This window comes from Salarias fasciatus, chromosome 16 (genome assembly GCF_902148845.1).
Source record: "Salarias fasciatus chromosome 16, fSalaFa1.1, whole genome shotgun sequence".
Classification (NCBI taxonomy): domain Eukaryota; kingdom Metazoa; phylum Chordata; class Actinopteri; order Blenniiformes; family Blenniidae; genus Salarias; species Salarias fasciatus.
In genome coordinates, this window is record NC_043760.1 from 10,985,447 (window position 1) to 11,007,530 (window position 22,084).

A 22,084-nucleotide genomic window follows, 5' to 3' on the forward strand; every position below is an offset into this window, starting at 1 on the left:
AGTTTAACCCATTTGCAAAAAAAATGTCAATTAAGGCGTCAGTAGCGTTTTTTATCTTTTGTGAAACTGGGTGATAAACATGGGCACTGGTTAACCGGGAACCCAGTTATTCCAAAACACTAGTCCGACAGTTTTCTCGGTCCCCTCTAACCATATGAGCAGTTCCGCTTCTGTCGGCGGCAGTGCTGCAGTTTCCGATCGGGCACGCGATTATTTTCCATAAATATCAGAATATGTCATTTTTATGCCAGCTATTTAACTAGATGGAAGCAACGCGGAAAAGGTGGATGTATTGTCTGTTCCGCGAAACGATGTGTGTCACCTTGAATTCCGCCTGCTCTGAATGACTGAACCTCGCGACAACGGGAGCAAGTGATCCTCCATCCTCACACTGTAAACATCTGTAGAGTAATCTGGGCTGGATTTGACCTGGAATCTATAATCTATGCCAGGACATCACCCAGACAGACCGACTGTCTCTCTTTAACGCGGAGTTTTGCGATGGGAGTCGTACTGCGGAACCTCCAGAAGGTGGTGCCGCTGCGTCGCGCCAGGCTGCGAAAAGACATCGACACGCTGCGACACATCCTGGGAGTCCAGAAGTTCGACCTGGGCATCATCTGCGTGGACAACCGCAAGATCCAGCAAATCAACAACACCTACCGGAAGAAAAATATACCCACGGATGTCCTGTCGTTTCCATTCTACGAGGTAAAGACAGATGACAGTCTGATGGAGCCCAACTGCTGCTGCACACACTTCACTAATGCACTAATGCAAAATGTATTTTCATTGATTTTTTCCAATTAGTCTTTTTTTAATTAGTCTGATCATGTAATATTTGAAAGTGAAAAAGAACAATGATATGGAGATATGGAATTACAAAGTTAATCATAGTACTTTGCAGAATTTGATTCACAAATTGGAAATTTGTATTCATACTCTAAAAAGACATGATTCTCGTCATTTTCAGTAGAAATACGACAAACTATAAATTATCTCAGGGGGGCTGCTGCATTGTTGCAGGAGCAAGTTGACAGTAACAAAACAGTAATTATAAATATTCACAACAATAATATGAAAATCAGATGACTGACCAGATTTTACATTCTCATTTTATAATGTTGGGAGTGATTGAAAACATTCCAGAGATGATGTTGTTATTGCAGAGAATAGATAAATAGTATACATTATACACAAGATAAGAATAAATAAAAATAAATGTATTGCAGTCTCTGTAGTTTCTTTGAAAGTAATTATTACAGATGTATTTTATTATAGATCTATTATATGTATTTAATATTGTTTTCCTCACTCCTCCAGGACCTGAGGCCTGGGAAGCTTCCTTGTCCACTCCACAGAGACGAGCTGAACCTCGGGGACATCTTCCTCGGCGTGGAGTTTGTGATGAAGCAGTGTCAGGAGCAAAACCTGGACCTGCACGGTGCTCTCACTGTGAGTACAACCGCAATACTTCAGGTCTGATTCTTTCACATTTAGAAAGTTTGAGGAGGATGAGCACACTGGAGGTGTATAAGACACATTTCTTTTTCCCTGTCTAGTCGTAACTTCTCTCTTTGTCCCAGGTTGTCACTGCACACGGTATCTGCCACCTGCTGGGATACAGGCATGAGACAGAGGAAGAGTGGGCCGAGGTCAGTAAGACATGAGGAAGTTGTCTCTGTCACATTAAAAAAAAGAGGTTTTTCTTGAGTGTGAGTTATGCCCACACTCAATAAGCCAGTTTTAAAACATGAAACCTGCTTCTATTAATTTCACCTTGTTGTCAGGATTTGCAAAACGGCCACGTCTTATTTAATAAACCTCAAAATAATCAACTACTTAAGAGATCAATCTGATCTGGATCAAGCCTCCTCTAAAGTGACTTTGTCACAACTATATGTGATCCATAACAAATATGGAATGAAATGTGGCTCCAGTCATGTAGGTATAGGGAAACAAAACACACTATGTGAACACCAAACCACACAATAACCAAAAAAAAAACAAAAGAAAAAAAAAACATGAACATAAAATTTTAATAAAGTGTTAGCTTTCCATTAATATCAGCATGCATAAAGAAAGCAATTGGTTTTCTAACCAGAGTAAGATGTAAGAGATCATTCACCACATTGGGTTATATATAAAACCTATTAGTCCTGATCAGTAAATAACATGAAGAATATATGTGCAAAGAGACACTGGAAAAAAAAAGCAAGACTTGTGTTGTTGCTCCAATTTTCCTTGAGCTGAACTCAAACATCGAAGACTTTACATGTAAACAGAAGGCTTTTTCTCTCAGACATTGGGCCTTAATGAGCACCTCTCCTTTGAGATAATCCAGCCACTTCACAGGCGTGGCAGATCGAGACACCGATTAGACAGCAGGATTATTATACGGGTGCGCCTCAGGCTGGCTGCAATAAATCTGATCTATTTCAACTCAAGATGGAAACGTTGCAGTCTGAAGGCAGGATCATGTTTTGATTGGCACAAAATCTGCAGGTATTCCAGTTTAGTGACTTCTGGACCGGTTGGATGTTGTTGCAGATGCTGCAGAGGGAGAACTACATCCTGAGCGAGTACAACAGACTGACGGGCCGCCAGCTGGAGCCCCTGATGAAGAAGTGCAGTCAGGACAGGTGACGCTGGCTGATCCAGAACCGCTAGAACCTGCACGAGCACCCCGAAGCCGCCGGGCCCGCCGCCGCGGTTCGCCAACGGAGCCCACCGGCTCCTCGAGTCAGCACTACGAGGGACGCTAATCAGCCGTGGAGACGACGATTCCCAGTGTGTGTGTGTGTGTGTGTGTGTGATTCAAATAAATGGAAAGACAGAAAGCCTGCTTCACTGTAGTATTTTTATTAAAATTTGCTTTAGGAAGAGTCAAGTTGTGTATGAAGGGTAGAAAAAGCCATTCATCCTCACTTCACAGGTACAGCTCACCCTCCTCACACTGCAACTCGGGACAGGATGCTTTTCAGGAAAAGCGCAGCACTAGGGTGGGGGGGGGGGGGACTTGCTAACTGATCGTGGACGTTAAAAACAGGAACAAACTGTCCTTGAAGAATCATCAAGTCAAACGGAGCAGAGGCTTCCAAAAAAACAACAACAAAAAAAAGGAAAATAGCAGGACGGGCTCCATGCTATCGCTTCACTTTCAGACCAGTCCAGACATCAGACGCCGCGTCACAAAGGGTTCGACTGAATCCAGCACAGATCTGTAGAAGCAAATCCATCTCGCAGGTCTAAATACAGTAAACTGGGCTTACAGAGGCAGAACGCCGAGCTCTCCCGGTGCTCTAGTCATGACTTCTATCAACACTATGCTGCAATAAATAGAAAAATCTGTTGGCTTTTTATAGAGGAGATTCTAATTACACATCGCTTCAAAACAAAAAAAAAAAAACCAAAACAAAAACAACAAGGTTGTGCGACTTTTAAAGTAAAGCTTGTATACATATTTATAAAAGTTTTTTATTCTTTTGGGAGGCACACGGTCAAAAACCCCGAACTCGCAGCGAGACTGAGAAAGCTCGGGAAGGTTTTTGTCTTTCACACAGGAGGCAGGCGGAGCGCGGCAGACGCACCCATCTGCGCTGCAACACAAACATATTGCACCAAATATACCCGCTAAATACAAGAACCCTCTAACTCTAGAATAGCTTATATTCCAACGTAGAATCTCTTTATTTAGTCTATATGGGTGAAATAATAGTCAGCAAACGTACAATCCACAGAGCGGAGCGCTCCGTAACTGGAAGTGAAAGTCTGTTTAAAGAAGTAGATCCAGAAAAAAAGAAAAAATCTTTACAGAACAGTCGATAAAATCAGAACAAAATAAAACAAAAAACAAAAAAAGGAAAAACTGTTGGGCCTCGAATCATAGAGGCGAAATGTAATCCACTGAAGACTTGACTGCATGTGAAGAGTCTAACAATGATGTCGATTCAGAGGAGAAACAAGCACGACAGGAAGGGGGCGGGGCGGGACGGCCATCAGAAGTCCACCGGACAGCGGCGGCGGCGGCGGCGTCTGCCGGCTCAGAGCGGCTGCAGGACGTTCCTCCCCGCCTCCGAGGGGCCGCCGGCGCCCGATCGCTCCATCTCCGACAGCTGCTCGAACATGTCCCTGGAAGAAAGAGGGCGGGCGGCTCAGAGAGCGTTCAGGACTCGGAGGGAGCGCCGTCTGCTCACTCGCCGCACTCACTTGTGCATGTAGAAGAAGATGTAGCCGCTGCGGTCGCGGTCCCGCTGCACGGTGGCTTCCTGCGTGCGCGACACGTCCAGGTCGTTGTACGTCAGCCACGACTGCTTCTTCATGTCGAACACGTCGCTGATGTAATGGCCTGAAAGTCACAGGAGAGGAAAAACAAACACACAGTCTCTTTAATCCAGATGCAACGCCGCAATCCGGCATTCTCACAGCTCTCACTGGGATGAAGAATGCGCTCACCGGAGGAGGAGCTGCTCCCGATGTGACTGACCACACTGATGAGTCTGAAGGAGTTGGGCAGGTCTCCGCTCTGTGGATTACAGACGAGGTCAGAGGTCAATCCTTCACGCAACAAATCAAAACACAAAATGCTGGAAAGCAGGGATGACCAGGATCATGTAAACCGGGAACATGAAGAAGTACCTCGGCGTTCCTCTTCAGGTTCTCTGCCTCGGCTTCGGTGTACTCCATGTCCAGCACGTCCTCGTTCCCCGAGTCGTCGTCGGAGCACAGCAGGTCCGGCAGCGAGTTGTTAAACTCTGAGGCAAAGAGACAGCGTCAACATTTTCTCCTGACTGACGCACAAGTTCTGAAATAACAGAATCAGTGTCCTGATGACATCCTGATCGCACTAAAGTAAAGCGTTCATATTTAAGCAGAGATCCGCCGCCCGCGTTCCCTCAGTCTCAGACATTTCAATAGAATAACTGGGTTGTACCTTGCAGGCTGAGCTCTGTGGCTCTTTTCAGATCGTCGTCTTCTCTCATCTCCTGGGCTTCCTGAGGGGCGAGATACAGACGAATGACGGCTGCTGCACTTCCTGCTTCGATGGCGTTTGATCGTTCTGCAGAAGCGGTTGCGGCCTTACGTGCTCCTGCAGGCTCTGGGCCAGCGCCTGCTGCAGCTCCTGCTCCTCTCGCTCCTGGTCCAGGCTGTACTGCTGCATCCAGTCCAGCTCGCCCTGCTGCTGCACGCTCTCCGGAGTCTGGTTCTCCTTGTTCTCATCCATGGTCAACTCCAGGGAGTTCAGCACATCTGGAGGAAACAACTTTGTGTTACTACTGTCAACCGGATCTGACCCATTGGCATCTGCTTCACGCACGACCTTGCTCGAGACGTTTCTTGACGCCGGCTCACCTGCAGGCTGCTTGCTGTCTGCTTCGATCAGCTCGGTGTGATAGGCCAGGTCGTGATCTGCGTCGCCGAACCCGGTGTCGGGGCTGCTGGTGGACTCGTCGTCCGGCCGAGACGACGACAGCATGCCGGCCTCCTGCCGGCTCATCTCCAGCACGGCGGCCAGCATGTCGTCGTCGTTGATGCCCCCGAAGTCTGAACTGATGGCGGCCGGCCTCTGAGAACACCAGGAAACGTGTCAGAACGGCGGCGGTGGAGAAGAAGACGGAGGCGTGACTCCGGAGTCTGACACTCACCTCCTCTGGGCGCTCGTCGTCGTCCGGCAGGCAGGTGCTGAGGCGCCGCTTGCGGCTAGAGTTCACCTTCCGGCACGTCTCCTCTTCGCAGTCCGAGTCGATGAGAACCGAGGCGGAGCTGGAGATGGCGACTTTTCCTCCGATCCTTCTGCACACAGCCATCAGAGAGCGTGAGCGGAAAACAGAACGCAGGAAACTGGAGCGTTCGAAAGAAAAACTCTGGTTACTCTGGTAGCGATGAATGAACGTCAGTGAACGGGACTCACCGGAGCGGCGCCGTGGAGGAGTTGACAGAATGTGACGTTTTTAGTGTTCTGGACCTTTGAGACAAACAGAAATCTGAGTTTTACCGGCGTGTCAATCATCTCCAAGTCTGGAGATTCGTCACTGTCACACTGAGCTTCAGTGTTTTCAGTGACTGTTCCGGTTGGTTCCAGTTTCTTACGCAGAAGCTTGGGAGCTCCAGCCGAGGCTGATGGGAGGCCGCGTGGTTTCGGTGCAGTGGGACAGCAGGGTGAGGTACCGCGGGATCACCACCTGCTGGCCCAGCTTGCTGTTCAGAGACAGCTGGGCATTGAAGCTGTAGCGTTTCAGGTGAAGGATGAGAACTCTGCAGGGAGAGGACAGGAAACAAAGCAGTTAGGGCCTTAATTCCATATAGAGATGAAACGAATCCTTCACATCCCAGCATTTTGGCTCGGAAAATGAAAATGGTGTGAAAATAACAGACAAGGCCAAGACAATCTGCGAATTTTGCAAATAGCCGTTGACTGTTTATTACAGAAATGTTCTTTATAGTTTATTTTACTTTAGAATTGTTTTCAAATTTAGTTAAATATTTGAGTTTTGCTGAGACAAAAGATATTTTATGTTATTCTTTTTCAGAGAAAAGTAAATATGGTTGAGTTGGTGCCTTACAGTCAGTTACTGTACCGGCCTCAGGAATGAAAAGTTTAATTTGATACAGTATTTAGAAGAATACAAGAAAATTCATTGTCAACAGAAATTATAAAAAGATCTCAGTCACAGCTGGTCTTTAACATTATTTTGTTAAAAAAAGAAAACATGGACATAGTATCATGAATTAACTGTGTGTGTGTGTGTGTGTGTGTGTGTGTGTGTGTGTGTGTGTGTGTGTGTGTGTGTGTGTGTCAGACAGCAGATACCTGGGTAGTTTGCTGAATTTATGCGTAACAGTTGCTGCTTTCCCACTACATTTTTCACAGGAATATTCAATCTCCTCCATCTGCAACAGAAACAAAGTCACTGCAGTCGATCCTCTCAGGTAATATTCTCACTTCCTGAAGCCTTTTCTCATAAATGTTGCTCTCAGCTGGTGACGTCTGGAAAAGACTCACCCTGAAGAAGAGGTCCAGAGAATCCTGGATGGAGCGCAGCGGCAGAGTCTTCTTCCTCCGCGGCAGGTCGATGGACAGGTCGTTGAACTGCTCCCGCTTCGTCACGACTTCCCCGCAGCTGGAACAACCACACCGGATCAGAACGCCGCTTCCCTCCGCCGCCCGGACAACTCAAGGTCTCGCAGCCTGAGCCTCACCCTTTGCATGTGATCGTGTGCTGCACCTCGAACTCCATGTTGACGGCTACGGGGCAGGTGTAGATGCGCGTGGTGTCCGCCTCCTCCCCGGGTTCGGCCTTCCCGGCAGACGGCGCCGCGCCGTCCGCGCCGTTCTCGCAGGAGGCGGCGTCGCTCGCCAAGCTCTTGTTCATCTTCTCCACGTCGTCCTTCAGCTGATCCAAACACTGACTCAGGAACTCGTGAGCATCCTGGAAATGACATAGGAAAAAAAAAAAAAAAAAAGGTGAGAAATGACACTCTGTAGCATTTATTTTTCACTGTCAACCGTGTGAGGAAGGATGGGACTGACAAGAGATCCATGTTATTCAGAAAATACATCAAGAGAAATCTTTTGGATACAGTAGTCTAGTATATGATGAGGGTGTAGGGAGACCTTACATTCTGCATGTTTCCAGAGAAGCGCTCGGCCGTGGAGGAGATGGCGCTCTTCACTTTTCTCAAAAGGTCCTTTTTGGTTTCCGGACAGCTGACGTCCTTCTTGGCCATGAGGTGAGTGAAGCGCCTGCACAACACGAGATCAACAGCGCTTTTAAGTTTTTAAAATCAAGTTCGGTTTCTGTTTGCAGTCTCCTACATTTGCTCATGTGAAATGAATAACATCCTCCCAACAAAATGAGCATTTCTGGTATTTTTCCATGTTGAATTTTTATTTTCAGTTCGTATATTATATATGAAAGGAAGACATCTTTACAGACTGTTGTCTTCTTTAAAACACCAGGACTGTGAGCATCATACCTCTCTTTCCAGTGATGGGCTGGATTTGTCAATACCCAATCAATCAAAAATCCCTACTTTTTCAGTTTTTTTCTAATGAAGCTGACTTGTGGAGAAGAACGCTGCTTCATGGACATGGGAGAATCACAAATCAATCCTCTAGGAGTGAATGTGAGTGTGTGAGGTTGTGCGTCTGCCCTCCTGCGTCTCCACACAAGATGAAGCAGTAAAGAAGATGGATAAATGGTTGCTCGGTCTGTAAAAACCATGAGCTCTTGCACGTGTTGCTGACCGAGTGGCACTCGGTACCTGAGCAGGGCGTTGACGGGGACCTTCTTCCAGGGGACGCTCTGCTTCAGCATGTCGTTGGAGAAGGAGGGGAGGCTGAAGAGCGACTGCAGGATGGCGTTCATGTAGCAAGTGTTCCCCAGGTTGGAAAATCTGCATGAAAAATGCCACAGGAGTCCAGTTAGATTAACAGACGAGATGAATTACCTCCTCATGTTTACCGTGGTGCGTTTGATTTCATCGTACCCTTGCAGTGGAGCCTGGGGCTGCACCAGAGTGGAAGGCCTCTGCTTGTTCCAGCCTCCGTAGTCCAGAGAGGGCCGCACCTTCTTGAAGGGAGTGGAGTGGTTGGGGAGCATGAGGCTTCTCTTGGCCGTGGGGGTCTGTGCCGAGGACGGCCTGGAGGGGAAACCCACACGGGAGTGACCACCGGTTGAACTGCGCTGCGTTTCTCTCTGATCCCACCGAGGCCTCAAACACTCACCTGTCCAGGAAGGAGTGGCTCTGACCGTAGTCCTTAGCCATGGGCCGGCTGCCATAAAATGAGGACGGCTGCAGCGGAGTAGAACCCAGCGGAGCTGCAAGGGAGCAACAGGAACGGCGCGTTGAAGCACGAAATACTGTGCATGAGTAAACACACCACAGACGGTGCTGCGGCTGAGGCGTAATGTCTGAGATTACCTGAGCTCCTGTTCTCCTCCGCCTGCTTCAGCTTGTCTTTGCAGTTCAGAAGAAACTTTCTGGAAGGGTCTGAAGTGGCTTTGTTGTTGCTTTAAAAAAAAAAAAAACAATAAATAAAGGTTGAGGTAAAGGTTACCTGACAGAGGAAAAGCAACACCCTAAAACTAATTTAACTCTTTACACGACGGAGCTCGGAGCCCCTGAAAATGCTACTTTTTGAGAACGTCACAGTGGAAACGTGAGGATCACAATTCTTCTGAAACACTGCAGTTACGCACCACGGCCACGGTAAACCGCTCTCCTGCACAAGGTTGGTAGTTTTAGAGTTTAGAGTCACCCAGAACAGCAATTCAGCTTCTTCTGTCTACACGAATATCCATGTTCTTGCCATTGTCAGTGTTTGTATTGTTATTTTCTGTGTGAATGTGTGTCATTCTGTCAAACAACCAACAGCACCCACTAGTGGCCTGGCACGCTAACTACATCGGTTTTGAAATGTCACACGGCCACAGCAGTCGCGTAGAGACGGCGTGGAGGGCTGCTGGTACCTGGAGGAGTCATTTTCTTTCGGGTAGTCTTCAGTCAAGTCACTTTCAGAGTTGAGCAGTCTTTTCCTCTTCTCACTCCTGGAATGAAACCAAAGTGAGCCACTCAGGAACCATCTGCAGCTCCATAACTGAAGGAAACAGACTGATCAAGCTTCCTGTCATAAAGCCAGGAGTGAGCAAACGTGCTTCCAACCTGTTCTCAGACAGCCCGGAGCGAGTCGGGGTGGAGGCCGCTCTGCTCGGGCTGCCCAGAGGCTTCCGTGGGGTGGAGTCCTCCCGGCCTTCTGCGCTCTGCCGCCGCGGCGTGGTCTGGAACACGCTGGAAGTCTGCAAAGTTCAGACCGATAGTAAGAGCACCGTCACCATAATGTGTGAAGAGTTCATATTTTTGGGGGGTTTCGAGTTCTTCCTCACCTGCCTCTCACTAGGGGGGCTGCTCTCGTTTTTCCCAGAGCGGGGGCCCAGAACACTCAGGTTTGCACTTCCGTGTGACGACTTCAACACTGGAAAAAAGTTAAGAACAGGGACAAAGAAACGACAACGAGAGGTCATCAACAACTCTGCTGCTTTACACTGTCAGTAAAACAGATCAGGGCTACTCTGCATTGAGAACTAACTCCGACACTGAAGGCTTTAACCAATTTATCCTCATTTTAAAGCCATAATTTGTACAAGAACAACAAAATATGAAGACCTGGAGTAAATCTTCAATAAATTTACACAGTTGTTCTGATATCTGCAGAGAATAAACACGTCAAATCCAAATATTTAACTATCATACCATACGATTATTTGCAGCATTCAGATTTTTAAAGTAATGTATACGGGCTCAGTTTAGAAAAAAAACTCTTGTATTTATTCTTCAGTCTAGACCCAAATGAGGCTGCACCAAACAATTATTCTATACAAATATCTGAACATAATTAACAGTGAAGTGAGGAGAAGATTAAGTGTATGTTTCCTGCTGCAGCAAGCAGCCACCAGGACGTATCAAAGCAGCAGAAGCTGAAAGCTGAAAGAGGAAATGTTGGTTTCTCCAGGAGAATCAATTGTCAAAGATACTTGCGTTTAATTTTTTTCACATTTCCTCAAGGGACCATACTGTGGATTTTATAGTGACTGAATGCTGCAGAGATCACAGCATAATAAATACTCCTTTGAGGTACCGAGTTCAAAATCTAAAATATGAAATGTCCTCCTAGAGCCCTGCAGTATTTCTAGTGTGATGTCGTGTCGCATGGCTAATATAAACATGGCCATGAGACACAATCAGGACAGACGGCCCAGCCCCTTTCTGTTCCGTCTACCTATAAATGGCCACACCCTCCTTTCAATTATTAAAAAATTGTTAATAATTGTTAACTGTTCCAACGATCCATTTGTTATTTAAACATGAACAAACTAAACTCAACTTGGAGAGATTGATTGCTTAAGGGTGTTCCTGCATGACGTCAAAACAGGCTGTCATTTACATAAAGTCAAATAAAAAGCTCAAAGGCCTTTTCTCAGACAGATAAACAGGAGGAGTAAAATCCAAACGGTTGTTGTCTCAACTACAGTTTGTCTCTTTTGCCAATTCATTCTCCTTTTGAAAATTACAAACCAAACAACTTTCCCTGGCAAACTGCTGGCTCCAATTAGCTTTATTTGTTTTGAGTCATTCAGCTTTCTCTACTTTGACTGTCTACACTTTTGCTATTGTCACAATGTCCACTGAATCACATTTTATCAAATAATGCAGAAAACTCAAGAAATTGCAAAAGTTTCACACACTTTTTCCCACCAGCGTTTATAGAACATTCATACAATGTAAACCCTCAACATATTGAAATATTAATTGATTCAAACAGTGGTGATATTGTCAATGAGCATTATGTGGATTTATCTGCCTTGAATGCCTCAACATTAATTCATACACAAACGCCAAAGCAATGTGAAGAAGCTGTGACCTATGACCTGCAGCAACTGTGAGAAAAATTACTCAACTTAGATAATTAAATCAGGAGGATCAAACTCACTGGATGTAAATGTCCTTTGGATTTTCTGTGAATGGTCTGAACTGAGCAGCAGTGCACACACACCTGGTTTTCCCTGCTTGAGCTTCTCCAGGTATTCCTTGAGCTTCAGCATCAGAGAAGGACTTAACTTATCCAAGCTGATCACATTGCTGTCCTTCAGAGTCAGGATGATCCGGTTTGGATTCTGGTTGACGTTCTTCACGTTCTCTTTCAGCTGAAGGTGACAAAACAAGTCAAAGTAACCACACTGTCGATCTTTATAACTGGAGCTTGTCTTCTTCATCTTTTAGGTTTAATATTTCCATCCAGTGCATTCTGGTTGCATGTATTTAACTCTTACAGGAACCTTTGAAGGCAAACAAGACTTTATTGCTGCACCATGCAGTTCTTGTGTGATTCATGTTGCTAAATCGATGCTCGTGACAGTTTGTTAGGATTTGACTCCTGAACCTGTGATCATGGATGTGAAGAAGACAGAGATCAATATATGATCCAGTTTCTTTTTTTAACTAGAGTTCAGTACTATTAAGAAAGCAACATATTTGTGTAAGAATTTCAATCAGAATTTGGTTAAATAATAATAATAATAATAATAAAAAACAGTTCAGCTTTCAAATAACTTGCAAACATGCTTGAAACTTTGAGCTCCAGAAGATCACTAGAACCAGCATAGCTGATGGAGCGTGGACGGACTGAGCATGTAAACAGCCCATCAGACACTATTCGTCATTTCTGATTCATTTTTATGACTTAAATCAGGAACTGCATGGGAAATGTAGAAGAGGCAAACAATTCATCTGATAGCTGAACAGACCTCACTCTGTAACTCTGATGAGATTTACAGGATAATCTGGTTCATTCATGGTTTTACTGCAGCTCCCAGGACTTGTATCACTAAAACAGTGATGTACCACCGAAACATCGAATGCCAAGCGCGACGAGAGCTTACACTTATCCTGGTTTTATTATGAGTAAAAGGGGTTTTAGAAAGTCTTTCTGAACCTGTAATCTTAAAGGTTTCAACATCTATCACCCTGATCAATGCATTCTGGGAGATTTTAAAAACAGATTTATAATCTAGATTTTCTCACAGGTCAACCAGTGTGATCATCTGCTTTTACATTTCCCTAAATGTGTAATGCTTTCTGATTAGAACCTGTCTGAAGAGAAAATATTCATATAATCTCCTTAGTAATATCATAAAATCATGTTTTCATAACCAAACAAACAGTTTGTTCTTTATATCGTAGTTTATTTTAATGCATTTGCTTTGATTTTTCGTTACCGTTTCCATTATTTGATTTGTTCTGATTGATTTATTTTATTCTTTTTGCTTTAATGTACTTTTCTGTTTACACAGAGACGGAACACTTTCGAAGAGTTTATAAGGGCCCCGTCAATAAGCACTGGTCTGCTTTGAAGGGTGTCCCTAGCTACAAATTGCACTGTTCTCAAATGTACAGTATGTCTCTATGTGACAATTTCTGCCATTTTGTAATTTGTAATAAAAGGTTGTATGTATGTTGAAAGCAGTTTTCATAAAGTTTTTGCTTGAAAATGTTGCATTGCAAATAAGGCTTGAATGTCAAACTCAATGTCGCACTCCTCAGACTCTAATATTTTGATTCGCAAGACTAATTCCTTGCATAACTTTTTCTGTAGACTTTGTCTTGATGGAGACAGATCAGACTAGGACCTGCACTCAGCTGACCCTCGGGAGGATTTTTAATTCTAGTGTTCCTCCAAGAACAACCGTACGTGTTGATACAGCATATCATGATTAATGAGCAAACCCTTCAACCGCGTAAGCTTATTAACCTACAAAAAACAGTGTTAAATTAGGACACACCACAAACACACCAGCTTTTGTAAGAGAAGGGGGACAAAAAAAGAAGAAAAAGAGCAAGTGTGTACAAAACAAATTAAATCCTCAAAATACCTGGAACGTTTTAACAGCTCCGCCACAGTTGAACCTTATACACAGGCTGACTTTGTTGTCCTTCTCCAGAATCTCAAAAGTGCCCTCTTTCCATCTGGTGGTTCCCAGGTCCATGCTGCAGAAGCGGATCTTCACAGTGCCACCACTGGACAGTTTGGGCACTACAGTCGCCATGGCTTACGTTCCTGTCAGTGCAACTTGAAAAGGCTGGGACTTGAGATCAACCAAATCCTAAACAAATCAAAAATGATTTCATTTACTACAGTGCAATCACAGCATTGTGAGAGGTGGACAAAAAGGACTATATTTATTGTGCTGTGAAGATCCCACTCTTATGTCACTATGTGGTTTACATACAGCAAGACAGCATGCGCGCAAGGAAAAAAAGATTTTAAAACAGATGTTACAAGGCTGAATTTGCATTTTCCAATACAAAATACCTATAAAATATGCAGTATACTATGAAACGTGCAATAGCCTGAATACGTGCAAGACGTGCAAGATACCCTGAATAGCACAGTGTGTCATATACCTCTGAAAATTTCAATATTTAATACAGAATGGCTGTAAATGTCCATGGACAGGGAAAGTGCAGAAGATCTCAGTGAGGTCAGATGATCAGTGGGGACTGTAAGCAGTGTGCACTGCAGGTCCTCAGAAGTGGCTGGTGCCAGTACGGTGTACAGTGTGGTAACGGTGTTCAAAGCATAGTTGGGAAGTTGTAGCTGGAGAAAATGTGTTTTATCGCTGGGCTAAATCTCTCATTCTCATGATCCATGTTGATGGTTGATCCTAACCCAAATCCCACGCCGCACACAGTCCTAACGCTGCTGACAGTCACAACAAACTTCCAAGTTAGACAAAACCGATTGACGCGAGTTAGCACAGCAGCTAGCAGCACACAAACCGTTACACAGACGGGGTAATGTATCTAATAAACTACTACAAAACCCGAGCAATTAGTTAGCTAGCGGTTCTACAGACAACCAGTGTTTGCTAACTAGCCTGATGGGGAATCTGTGTGGCCGCCGCAGAGATGAACAGAGGCGCACAGCACAGAGAACAAACCGCTCGAAGCTTCAAAGCTTCAAGCTCAAGGTAACGACACCGGGGAGAGACAGCAGGGTCACACAGACTCCTAAAACCAGCGAAGTTAAAAGGCGAGTCAGACTGGAGGCGGAGGACGCGGGTAATGTCGTCTCCTCCTCTGAATGGAAGCAGGAGGCCGACATTAGCATCTTGGCTAGCGGGCTAGCGGGAGCGAGCTAACAGGCTAATTTGCGTGATTGTAATTTGCAGATGAAAACATGCCGCGGCTTCATTTCATCGCGCGGCTCCTCACCTGTCCGTGATCCGGGCCGACCTTCAGACTTCTAGAAGAGCGTGTAGCTTGTGTAGGTCCTCCGGGGACAGAACGTGAGCTTTACCGGCATTCAGACGCTCTCCGGTATTTATGTTGTTGACAGGAGCCGCACACGACGCCTCGCGACGCTGTGCGATGATGGCGGGAATGTGAAAATTTACCACGGAAATGACGGGCGAGACTTTCCAAACAACTTCTCGCGAGATCACGAGAGTCCCTATATAAGCTAGCACTGTTGCCCGTCAATCAGAAAGTCGCTTGGAGAGTTTTGTCGAATTATTGAATGGGTTCTACGGCTGTTTTCTTAGAGATGAAATAGATAACGTTTTTCTGTTTTCTCCTGTAGGTTGTGCTTTTTTCAGGCGCTTCTAAGTCGTTGCAGTTTATATTTGTGCCTCCTGGACTTAATGTGTGTCTAAGTGGCTAACACGGGTTAGCTTCCTGTGCTGTGTTTGTTTTGCTTACTTGGTTATTCCGTCTCCAAGTTAGTTCACCTCTTCACCAAACTCTAACTAGTTAAAGCAGTTTTTAACAAGAAACCGACAACGAGACAGAGTTCCGGATAATGCTGGCTACGGGAGCGGTGAGTATTTGGTATTATCAGTAATGCAGCTGCGACCTTTCCAGCCGTCTTCACATGCAGTCCCCGTTTTGATTTTCTTAAGTAACTCTGGCTTAGTGAAGCCATTTCCATTGCACATTTAATGGTTCCGTTTGACAGAGCTACTTTATCACATGGAGCCGGAGCAGCTTGTTTTGTGGGTTACATTATACTGATTCATATCCTCCTACTTTCACCTGGACCCATTTGATGTCATTAATACGTTTGAACTTGAACTACGGCTCCTAATCATTTAAATTATTTACTTTCTAGTGGTGCAAGCGGATCTATGTGCTAAAATGCTGTACTAAACCGTTTCTTTGAAAATCTATGCTATAAGTGGGAGCCACTGTTTCAACGAGTTGCATCAAGACAGGTGTTCGGAGTCCCGTGTAAAGATGAAGTGAATCACAGCAACCAACATGAAGTGGCATGTGTTGACTCAACCAAGTACATCCTGTGCAGGGTCTGAGGTGCTGCTGGAGCACCAGGTTACTGTAGAGGAGGTGTCCAGTCCATCACAGAGACGGACAAATGCAGATAATTTAGGCCTCATCACCATGCACGTGTGGGAGGGAAGTTATGCGCACACAGGTGGACTCCACACATGTTTGAATCAATAATGACTTTTTCCCTGTGAGACCAGAGCTCTAACCACTGTGTGACACAAATTATCATGAATCCACTCAACTGTATTGAAAGCTTCATTGACTGCAAAGTTATTCGAGAATCTCAGGACAGAAATCTGTCCAGCAGTCTGCTACTCACTGGAGTAGAAACCATCCACTTGTTATCAGGGTAAGAGACTTTAATCATTTGTATCGGATGTGCTGGGGCAAGGAAACGGAGACAGAATAAAGTCATCACTGAGAAGTATGCTCTGTATCGCTAGTTTGTGTTTGACTGTCATGAGATTTTTATTTACAAGAGACTTTGATCTTTTTAGTTATTCTTCACTGGTGACTTTTCTCAATGCTTCTTTGGAGTTCAACAACTTGAGCTACTGTTGAATGATTGCTGAAGAACGGAGTGAAAGTTGGAATTTGTAATCCTGATTAAAACAATTGAGTTTTGTCAACTTCTTTATAAATAAGTTGGCTGAAGGTAGGATCATCTACACAAGGTATGAAATAGTGGATTTCGACTGGTTACATTTTTTCCCAAAGTTGGTACCCTGAAGCCTTTTTGTGTAATATGAATTCACACTTTTTAGAGGAAGGATCACAAACTGAAAGAAATCCTGCTTTGAACAGAATAATTCAATCAACTTCTTTGGAAACTAATCTCTCACTGGAATGTCCCTTCGTATACAATCACACCTGGGGTATTTGCTGACTGATGTGCTCCTTCTTTAGGCTGTAAGTAACGTCACAGCTCTGGCCCAAGTAGACCGGGAGAAGATCTATCAATGGATCAACGAGTTGTCCAGTCCAGAAACCAGAGAAAATGCCTTGTTGGAGCTGAGCAAGAAACGTGAATCTGTGCCAGACCTGGCTCCGATGCTGTGGCACTCCTGTGGCACCATCGCTGCTCTGTTGCAGGTCCGTTAGTCCCTCCATCGCCCTTGATCACATCTGTCTATTCATGCTTTTGACTGGTTTCGTTCTTGTTTATTATAGGAAATAGTGAACATCTACCCATCTATAAACCCACCTACACTCACAGCTCACCAGTCTAACAGAGTGTGTAACGCCCTGGCACTCCTCCAATGTGTCGCCTCACACCCAGAGACCAGGTACATCTTTATGTCTTTATAAATGTCTGCTTTGCACTGAAATATCCCTGCTATCTTATCATATTAAAATTGTATGTTCGGTACTAACCCATGTAGTTAATCAGTAGTCTGTGTTAATTAACTGCGCTTTCCTCACCAGGTCGGCTTTCCTCGCAGCTCACATCCCTCTCTTCCTGTACCCCTTCCTGCACACTGTGAGCAAAACACGCCCCTTCGAATACCTGCGTCTCACCAGCCTTGGAGTCATAGGTAAACTCTAGTTTAGCATTTTTTCTGAGCGTCACATCCAAAGTGTGTTTTGTGTTGATGGATCTTGTCTTTGCTTTAGGTGCCTTGGTCAAAACCGATGAGCAGGAAGTGATCAACTTCCTCCTCACTACTGAAATAATCCCACTGTGTCTGCGCATCATGGAGTCCGGAAGCGAACTCTCCAAGACGGTACAGTTTTTCATCTGTATCTTTGTTTTAGTATCACAGGTCAGTTAAACTTTCCTCAAAAAATAGTGTTTGTTGATCCTCCGTCAAGTTGGGGCCATATACTCAACAACAAATATTCATATGAATTATTCTGGAGCCATTACTCTTGATAAGGATACTGACAGACATTTAATCAGTTTACACTATTCAGTTTTTTATTTTATTGGTTGGTTGTATTGTCAGATTAGGTGCTTGAGAACCAGTTCTCATTTACAAACCTGACCTGAATGTCCTGATCTATAAGAAATCTTACATCTATGAAAACGCTTTTTCATTCTTTGGGAAGATGTGGAACCCTTCATTGTAGTCCTGATGTATCGTAGCAAAGAAAATGAAACTTAAAGCTCTTTTTAAGGCCAGCCCTAACAAAACCGGACTCATTTCGACAGCTTCTGCATTTATTTCTGCATCACCAGCACTCAAATTCAATAAATGCCACCTTTCATCTTCTAAATCAACTTGTGGCCCAGTTGGGTGTCCGGGAATAGAAAAGGCTTGGCATCTCTGAATCTGTGATCAGTGTTCCTCTTTCAAATTGCCCTAAGTGAATCTAAGCTGCTCTGAAGCCGACCAAAGCGGTGAAGTTGGCCATCCTCATGAAAGGCCTCGTGCACATTAGTTTACTTCTGTGAGAAATGCAGCGTCTCACCCTGGTTTCTCTGGCTTGGCTAAACTTCTCATGTTGAGTGAGGCCTCTGACCCGGAAAAAGAAAGACATTGGTGTAATGATCTCGACTATTTTAGGGTGGGGAGATTGTCTTACTGGTAAGCTGAGCTTTGTCTCGCTGTTCAGCTCCCTCCCCATTAGGAGTGTTGCTGGGTTGTTTTCCCTTGCTTGAAGTATATCTGCTTTTAAAACGGTCTCAGAGATGACGCACATAAACCCAGCTCCAATCTGGCCAGTAAATTAAGTAAATTGTTAAAGTCAAAGAAAACGGATTTAATTTTTTAAAACGCATTTCTTGAGTAGTGGAGATGACACTGAGATCTGAAAAAGTCATTTAACCAGGAGTTTTTTTTCTTTTTTCTTTTTTAAGTCTTTAATTTTCAGTTTCTTCATACTGTGAGCTGACATTCTCTTTGTTTTTCCAGGTTGCAACTTTCATCCTGCAGAAGATCCTGCTGGACGACACAGGACTGGCGTACATCTGTCAGACCTACGAGCGATTCTCCCACGTGGCCATGATCCTCGTGAGTGTCCGCCCGCCGCTGATCATCTGTCGTCAACCACAGACTCCTCCGCCTCACTGACGTGTTCGTCTTTCACCCCGCAGGGCAAAATGGTGCTGCAGCTCTCCAAAGAGCCTTCAGCTCGTCTGCTCAAGCACGTCGTCCGCTGCTACCTGCGCCTGTCGGACAACCTCAGGTAGGGCAGTTGCTGACTCCTGCCGCTAGAGGGTGCTGTGATGTCAAAGTGTTGTGGAGGCTGTGAGACCAAATCAAGCATTTGATGGCTTTCATGGAGAACTTTAGTCTGGAGGAATTGAGTTTATGCTTTAGTGATTTATTTATTTTAAGGTCAGCTGTAATAATCACGGATATTAAAAAAATTGAGTTATCTCAATCTGATGAACTGACTGGGCATTAAATGCAAAATAGATGTATTGTTTCTGTCACTGTTGTGAATTATAATTTATTAAAATCTAAACTTTTTTTTTACTAAAACTGTTTCCTGTGACGATCAGTAACTTAATGAAAGTTTACAAACAACCAGGAATTTTTTTTCAATGTAGTAACGAACAGTAAGGTTAAAAAAAAAAACCAACTAAATCCAGTGTAACAGAGGAATAAATTAAATGTTAAAGTAATGGTTTCACAGAATGAAGCGTTCAGCTGTTTCATTGATGATCGAGGATGAAAGTCCAGAATCAACAGGAATGTGACGTCTTTTTTTTCAGGCTACAGACAGAATTATCAGCCCAAGCAGCAGACGATAGGGCTCATCTGCAGGATTGATAAGGAAGATCAGTTTACTTGGCAAACGTTCAGGAACAACCGCTTCATTTTGATTGTCATCCGACCACGTTTATCTGAAATGGACACTCGGCAGTAGAGCGAGGGTCTGTGGTGCGGGAGCAACAGGAACGGCATCTGAAAAGGTTTTGGTTTGTCTCTACAGTGTTATTATCAGCTACCATTCAAAACTCCAATCAGTGTTTGGTTAGTTTTATCGATTGTCACATTACAGTGAAGAGGTCCATTACCCAGGGAGTCGCTCAGTATCATCAATAACCAGACTGCATGTGGCTGAAGGGAAGTTGCTCTAAACCGACCTTGACTCGGCGGAGGAGGAGATCCTTGCTAATAACTTTAAGAGTGGCTCCTCTGTTTAACCTTCATCCTGTATATTGATCTGCTGATTGAACTGAAGTCTCCTTCCGTATCTGTGACGGTAACTTCCCTCCTGTTGTGCATGAGCCTCTTTGCCGGCAGTAATAACCTGTAGGACCTCAGAAGCAGTGCCGTAGCGCTGCAGGGACAGAAGTCCTCCCAGCGCTGTTTTCTGACCGGTGTTCGTCCCACAGAGCCCGCGAGGCGCTGCGCCAGTGTCTGCCCGACCAGCTGAAGGACAGCACCTTCGCCCAGGTGCTGAAGGACGACACCACCACCAAGCGCTGGCTGGCGCAGCTGGTGAAGAACCTGCAGGAGGGCCAGGTCACCGACGCCCGCGGCATCCCGCTGGCCCCCCAGTGAGCGCTGCCGCTGCCGCCACCGCCACCGCTGCACACGGTGCAGCTTCTCCATGGCCAAACGTGGCGCTAAGACTGTCTGCCTACTCTGAATACAAGGAGGATTGTTTAGGATTTTTTTGTTTTAGGTGAATTTAATGGAATTTTTCTGGAAATCTTCTGTTCTTTTAAGAGCCAAGAGACCCCAGGTTTTCAAAACGGAGGCTGATGTTCACTGTACTTTAGACAAACTACTCAAAACTGGTTCAAGTTTTTATGAAGGATATTTCAGGATCTGCTGTCAGTGCTAGTATTTTTAAGCAGTTATCTATACTGTAAATAACAAGGAACAAATAGCTTTTTATCGCAGTCTATGAAAGGTGTTTCCCTGCTGTTGAGAACATTTAGAATGCTGATTCAAACCAGAACCGCCTGTCGATCTCGGCCCGTTGAAAATCTGCCTCTGCTCTGCTCTCCTCTCGCCGTCTCTCTTTCTGCAACATTCCAGTCGACACGGATACTTCTGGCTTCACAGGTTTTATTTTTTTTCCAAGTGTCTGTTCACTGACCTCATGCAGTTACATGCAACAGTGCGTTTCTCTGGATTCTTGCATATTTCACTGGCTTAGTTTTGTTTTGCTGTTTTTTTGGGGGGGATATTTGTACAAAAACAAAGATTGTTCTGGGTTCAATCTCAGGAGTTGAGCTGGAGTTGAAGTGTTTCACAAATAAACTGTTTTCCACTCAAGTGCTGGAGATCTTTGACTTTATTTGACACGCGACGGCAGCAATTAACATGCAGTTTAATGGCATGTCTGAATGCAGGTTTCAGTTCCACATTTAAATACTTGGAAATGGTTAACGTTCAGCGCTCTGCTGGTGTTCCAGGTTTTTCTTTTTTCACGATGCTAAATTTTGCTTGTTATTGTCTGAGGAGGCTGCGGATGGCCTGATATCCAGCAGCAGCAGACAATGAGGCTCATGTGGTGGTTTGATAAGAAATATCAGTTTTTCTTGACAAACGTTGACGTCTTTCTCTGGTTTGTTAATCTTTATAGAGAAAAAAAAAAAGACTTAAAGATTCAACAGAAAACTTAATTTGAAACTGATACAGTATCACAGAGTTCAACCTCTTAGTGCAATGATGTCTGATTCTTTCTTTGAAACACTTGTGTGACATTCTGTTAACTATCTTACACTGCAGTCTGTTTCCTTGAACAGTTGGCTGAGCGCTAACTGAATTCTGTGCATGTGTTTAAAGATGAACATATGGTCTCCTGGAGTAGTTTGTCTGTATTGATCCTTTTCACCTTATTTGGAGAAAACTTCAGCAATGCAGTCGAACTTGAAATAACGTAAAATTGTCCACAGCAGAATATTCTCTGTGACTGTTGTGGCTTTATATTATTAGTTTTGGAAGAAATGAGTAACGGCTACAGTATATCTGCTCATTATTTTGGTTGACCCACCGCTTGTTTAGTAACTCATTACAAAGCAGCTGGTTAGCATTTACCTAAGCTTACCTAATGGTTACTATTTAACCAAGCTCCTGTCTACTGAAGTTGCTCAGTTATTCTCAGGATCTCAGAATAAGACTGACTTGACTCAATCCTACCCATCTGTTCATGAAAGCTAGTTACTTTGTTTTTGTGAAAATTGACATTTTTACCATCAAAGAAAAACTATCAAGTTTAGATTTAAAGGTTATTATGGAACTATTTCACTGGTCCGGTCCACTAATAGTGAAATTGGGATGAATTATTTGCCGAGCACTTAGTAACTAAAGAACTCCACTCGTTTTTAAATAAG

The 22,084-nt window shown here is 44.4% G+C and overlaps 3 protein-coding genes across 4 annotated transcripts; 2 read left to right on the forward strand and 1 right to left on the reverse strand.

The window, feature by feature from the left end:
- The first annotated feature begins 178 nt into the window (after nucleotides 1-178).
- ybey (ybeY metalloendoribonuclease) lies at nucleotides 179-2,807 on the forward strand. The gene is made up of 4 exons (XM_030112408.1): nucleotides 179-711; nucleotides 1,324-1,455; nucleotides 1,587-1,655; nucleotides 2,551-2,807. The coding sequence occupies exons 1-4, from the start codon at nucleotides 502-504 to the stop codon at nucleotides 2,644-2,646; spliced, it is 507 nt and encodes a 168-aa protein (XP_029968268.1). The 5' UTR covers nucleotides 179-501; the 3' UTR covers nucleotides 2,647-2,807.
- A 101-nt stretch (nucleotides 2,808-2,908) lies between these two features.
- Nucleotides 2,909-14,925, reverse strand: usp37 (ubiquitin specific peptidase 37). 2 transcript variants are annotated; one of them, XM_030112407.1, is made up of 24 exons: nucleotides 14,773-14,925; nucleotides 13,431-13,661; nucleotides 11,555-11,705; nucleotides 9,888-9,976; nucleotides 9,667-9,800; nucleotides 9,474-9,551; nucleotides 8,926-9,014; nucleotides 8,729-8,822; nucleotides 8,491-8,643; nucleotides 8,266-8,397; nucleotides 7,621-7,744; nucleotides 7,201-7,430; nucleotides 7,004-7,121; nucleotides 6,812-6,891; nucleotides 6,091-6,255; nucleotides 5,912-5,965; nucleotides 5,646-5,790; nucleotides 5,353-5,566; nucleotides 5,084-5,250; nucleotides 4,934-4,994; nucleotides 4,639-4,754; nucleotides 4,456-4,525; nucleotides 4,210-4,348; nucleotides 2,909-4,131 (listed from the first exon to the last, which is right to left on the reverse strand). In XM_030112407.1, the coding sequence occupies exons 2-24, from the start codon at nucleotides 13,602-13,604 to the stop codon at nucleotides 4,044-4,046; spliced, it is 2,865 nt and encodes a 954-aa protein (XP_029968267.1). In that variant the 5' UTR covers nucleotides 13,605-13,661; nucleotides 14,773-14,925; the 3' UTR covers nucleotides 2,909-4,043. The 2 variants fall into 2 exon arrangements, with proteins under 2 accessions (XP_029968267.1, XP_029968266.1); XM_030112406.1 differs by having other exon boundaries at nucleotides 5,646-5,793.
- An 83-nt stretch (nucleotides 14,926-15,008) lies between these two features.
- Nucleotides 15,009-21,023, forward strand: cnot9 (CCR4-NOT transcription complex subunit 9). Its single transcript, XM_030112707.1, has 8 exons — nucleotides 15,009-15,376; nucleotides 16,750-16,935; nucleotides 17,014-17,129; nucleotides 17,269-17,378; nucleotides 17,458-17,567; nucleotides 18,699-18,797; nucleotides 18,881-18,972; nucleotides 20,132-21,023. Exons 1-8 carry the CDS (start codon nucleotides 15,359-15,361, stop codon nucleotides 20,298-20,300), a joined length of 900 nt encoding a protein of 299 aa, XP_029968567.1. The 5' UTR covers nucleotides 15,009-15,358; the 3' UTR covers nucleotides 20,301-21,023.
- The last annotated feature ends 1,061 nt before the right edge of the window (nucleotides 21,024-22,084 follow it).